Source organism: Salvelinus sp. IW2-2015, unplaced genomic scaffold (genome assembly GCF_002910315.2).
Source record: "Salvelinus sp. IW2-2015 unplaced genomic scaffold, ASM291031v2 Un_scaffold10757, whole genome shotgun sequence".
Lineage (NCBI taxonomy): Eukaryota > Metazoa > Chordata > Actinopteri > Salmoniformes > Salmonidae > Salvelinus > Salvelinus sp. IW2-2015.
In genome coordinates, this window is record NW_019952015.1 from 1 (window position 1) to 4,199 (window position 4,199).

At 38.1% G+C, this 4,199-nt stretch overlaps 1 protein-coding gene across 1 annotated transcript; it reads right to left on the bottom strand.

Annotated features, from left to right (window-relative positions):
• Positions 1-2,773: 2,773 nt before the first annotated feature.
• LOC112079984 (C-type lectin domain family 4 member E-like) lies at positions 2,774-3,398 on the bottom strand (the record flags this gene model as incomplete). The annotated part of the gene is made up of 3 exons (XM_024145777.2): positions 2,774-2,874; positions 2,966-3,108; positions 3,228-3,398. Coding segments are annotated over 3 exons (415 nt in total), but the record flags the coding sequence as incomplete, so codon positions are not given.
• Between the last annotated feature and the right edge of the window lie 801 nt (positions 3,399-4,199).

Consider the following 4,199-nt stretch of genomic DNA (forward strand, 5'->3'; position numbering starts at 1 on the left):
TTTGCGTAATACCAAGTACCTACAGATAAAAACAACAGTCAGATATCAGTGGTTAATACCATACATTACAGCGGCTTTAAAAACAGTCAGATATCATGGTTAATACCAGTACCTACAGGGTTAACAACAGTCGATATCTTGGTTAATACCAGAAACTACAGGGTTAAACAACAGTCAGATATCGTATGCTTAATACAGTACCTATAGGGATAACAACAAGTTGCCGATATAGGGTTATACCATACACTACAGGGTTAAAAAAACAAAGTTAGAATTATCCATGGTTTTATAACCGTACTACTAGGGTTAACAACAGTCACGATATCATGGTTCATTCCAGTAACGTACAGGGTTAACAACCAGTAGACTGTCATGGTTAATACAGTAACCTACAGGGTTTAAATAACAGTCAGATATCATGGGTTAATACCAGTACCTACAGGGTTAATAACAGTCAGATATCATGGTTAATACCAGTACCTACAGGGTTACAAACAGTTAGATATCATGGTTAATACCCAGTCAACTTTAACAGGTTAATAACAGTTCACATATCATGGTTAATTCCAAGTACCTACAGGAGTTAAAAACAAGTCATAGGGGCGCTGTTAGCACTTCCTCTTTTTTGCATCGTCCAATTAAACTGCCTCGTACTCAATTCTGCTCGTTACAATATGCATTTATTATTACTATTGGATAAGAAAACAAGTTTCTAGTTTCTAAAAACCGTTTGAATTACTGTCTGTGGGTGAACCAGAACTCCATACTACAGCGAAATTCCGACATGACTTGCGGACGGTCTGAAAAACTAGACTCTGATCTGTGGTTCAGTTTAAAAGTCTGTGATATATCCTATGGCTGGAAATGAACTGCACCCGCCTTCCCCTGGATGTCCAGTAACAATGAGAAGTTGAATGGGGCTCTCTACGGTGTTGTGCAGAGTTTTAAAAAAGATGAGTGACGGTGTCCCTTCCTTTCGAGCAACCGCTCAGCCAGGACGCAGAAGGGACATCAGAATTGCATGCTCAAAAGCACTCTTTATTGACCCAAAGAATTATACGTCTGTGTTTTAATTCGTTATAGGTGTTAGAACATCATAAATAAGTTATTTTGAAATCGATTTATATCAGTTTATGCGAGTATATTCTATTTTTCTGAATTTCCTAGTATTGCGTTTGAGGATTTGGACATGTGTCTGCCGATGTAGCCATCGTTTAGCTGCTAGTTTCGAAGTTGAGGAGGTCGTTTTTACAACGAAGCAGAACGATTCTTTTGGAGAAAGGCCACTTTGCCCAAGATACTGTTGGAAGCTCGTCCAAAAGTAAGAACTACTTTATGATGTTATTCCGTATTATGTGGAAAAAATGTAATAGTGTTTGATCACCATTTTGCAGGCACTGGTCTGGCTGCAACGCACACTATATGTCTAGTAACATTAATTTTAAAATCTAACACACAGCATTGCATTAAGAAACTAAATTTATCTTTCAATGGTTGTCCAACTCTATTATATTTTTAGTCAAGTTTATGAATAGTTTTTTTATTATAATAGGCGCTTCTTCCAAGATGGCGCGCGGCCAGAATGGCACTGCAATGTTTTTACAGATTACATTGTATTAACCACGATTTATGCTGCTAATATGCCACATTTCGAACAAAAAGCTATATGCATTGTGTAAATTGATGGTTACAGGACTGTCATCTGAAGAATTCTGAAGAAGGTTAGGTGAAAAAATTAATACTATTTTGGTGGCGATAACGTTATCGACCCTGTTGGCTTTGATTCAGTGCTGGTGATGTTAGCTCATGTGCGTATGCTTACATATAACGATATATTGGTTTTCGCTGTAAACACTTAGAAAATCTGACATTGTCTGGATTCACAAGATCTGTGTCTTTCGATTGCTGTATTGCCTGTGTATTTTTCAGAAATGTTTTAGGATGAGTATTTTGGTAATTGACGTCGGTCTCTGTAATTATTCCGGCTGCTTCCAACGCTATTTCAGATTACAGCTGGCAATGTAGAAATTGTGATTTATACCCTGAAAAATATGCACATTTTTCCAAAAAAAACTACCTCTAATCCATGAATATGTTATCAGACTGTCATCTTTATGAAGTATGTTTCGTGTTAGTGGCTATATATATCTTTATTTAGTCGAATTAGTGATAGCTACTGATGCAGCGGAAAAAATGGCGGAGAAAAAAAGTGGTGTCTTTGCTATCGTGGTTAGCTAATAGATTTACATATTGTGTCTTCCCTGTAAAACATTTTAAAAACAAGAAATGATGGCTGGATTCACAAGATCTGTATCTTTTCATCTGGTGTCTTGGACTTGTGATTTAATGATATTTAGATGCGCTTGTATTTACTTGTGACGCTATGCTCTAGGCTATGCTAGTCAGCTTTTTTACTGTGGGGGGTGCTCCCGGAGTCCGGGATTGGAGGAAAGAGAAGTTAACAAACAGTCAGACTATCATGGCTAATACCCAGTACCTACAGGGTTAATAACAGTCAGATAATCATGGTTAAATACCAGTACTTTACAGGGCAAAAACAGTCAGATATCATGTTATACCAGTACCTACAGGAGGTTAACAACAATAAGACATCACAGTTACAACATCATAATACTAAATAATATGTAGACATTTTTCATCTTATAGTTTACTGCGTTGACTGCTATCATATACAGTAACCTACAGTAACCAGTAACCTGTATAGAAAAAGTTTGAATGGAGCCTTATTGATAGATTAGTTATCATATCTCACCTTGTGGTCAGTGATGTCCCGTCCACCCATTTCCAGGTCCCCTCATTAACAGAGTCAGTCAGACCAATCCAGAATCTCTTCTTGAGTTTGACGAGAAACTCCTGTTGTTGAGAAACATAAATATATACACAGTATGTATATTTTTGATCACATTTAACCCCTGCAAACCCATATCATCTCTCTCTCTCTCACCTGTTCCTTATCACTGGTTACGATCACCAGGTCTGCTCCTCTCTCCAGACAGTCCTCTCTGCTCTCATTCCAGGTTTTAGTCTCAGTAGACAGGAAGTACCAACTGGATTCAAACTTCTGCCAACCTCTAGGACAGGTTTTTTCTACAAGAATATAACATGAATTTCCTTCAACTTATCACCCTGTACACTTAATGAAATAACACAAACTCAAGATCAGGTCTGTGTTGTTAATGATACATTTTTATTGTAGGTTTACTCACTGAGATTGTAAAGCCTGACGCTAAGAACATCTCTCTCAGTCTGTAGCTGGTCTCTCTCTTTAGTCAGGTTGTTATAACTGGTCTGTAGCTGGTCTCTCTCTTTAGTCAGGTTGTTGTAACTGGTCTGTAGCTGGTCTCTCTCTGCAGATGAGTTATTTGAGACGTTGCTGTCTGCAACAACAATAAAGAAGAAGTTGCTTACTAAAATAGATCACATCAGAACTACTAAATCTGAATTATAAGAACTATTTAAACAGTGAACAGAAATATAAATGTAACATGTAAAGTGTTGGTCCCATGTTTCATGAGATGAATTAAAAGATCCCAGAAATGTTTAATACGCACAAGAAGCTTATTTCTCTCAAATGTGTTTACATCCCTGTTCGTCAGCATTTATCCTTTGCCAAGATAGTCCATTCATCTGACAGGTGTGGCATATCATGAAGCTGATTAAACAGCATGATCATTACACAGGTGCACCTTCTGCTGTGGACAATAAAAGGCCACTATAAAATGTGTAGATTTGCCACAGATGTCTCAAGTTTTGAGAGAACGTGCAACTGGTAGGCTGATTGCAGGAATGTCCACCAGAGCTGTTGCCAGATAAATTAATGTTCATTTCTCTACCCTAAGCTGCCTCCAATGTCGTTTTAGAGAATTTGACAGTACGTCCAACTGGCCTAACAACCGGAGACCATGTAACGATTGTTCTCCTCCTCTTCGTCTGAAGAGGAGGAGTAGGGATTGGACCAAAGCGCAGCGGTGATTGTAGACATAATGAAATATTTATTAACAGAACGACGAAACACGAAAACACTTTACCAAACTACAAAACAAATAAACGATGTAGACAGACCTGAACTTGAGAACTTACATACACACGAAGAACGCACGAACAGGAACAGACTACATACACGAACGACAAACGAAACAGTCCCGTGTGGTGCGACATAAACAGACACGGAAGACAAC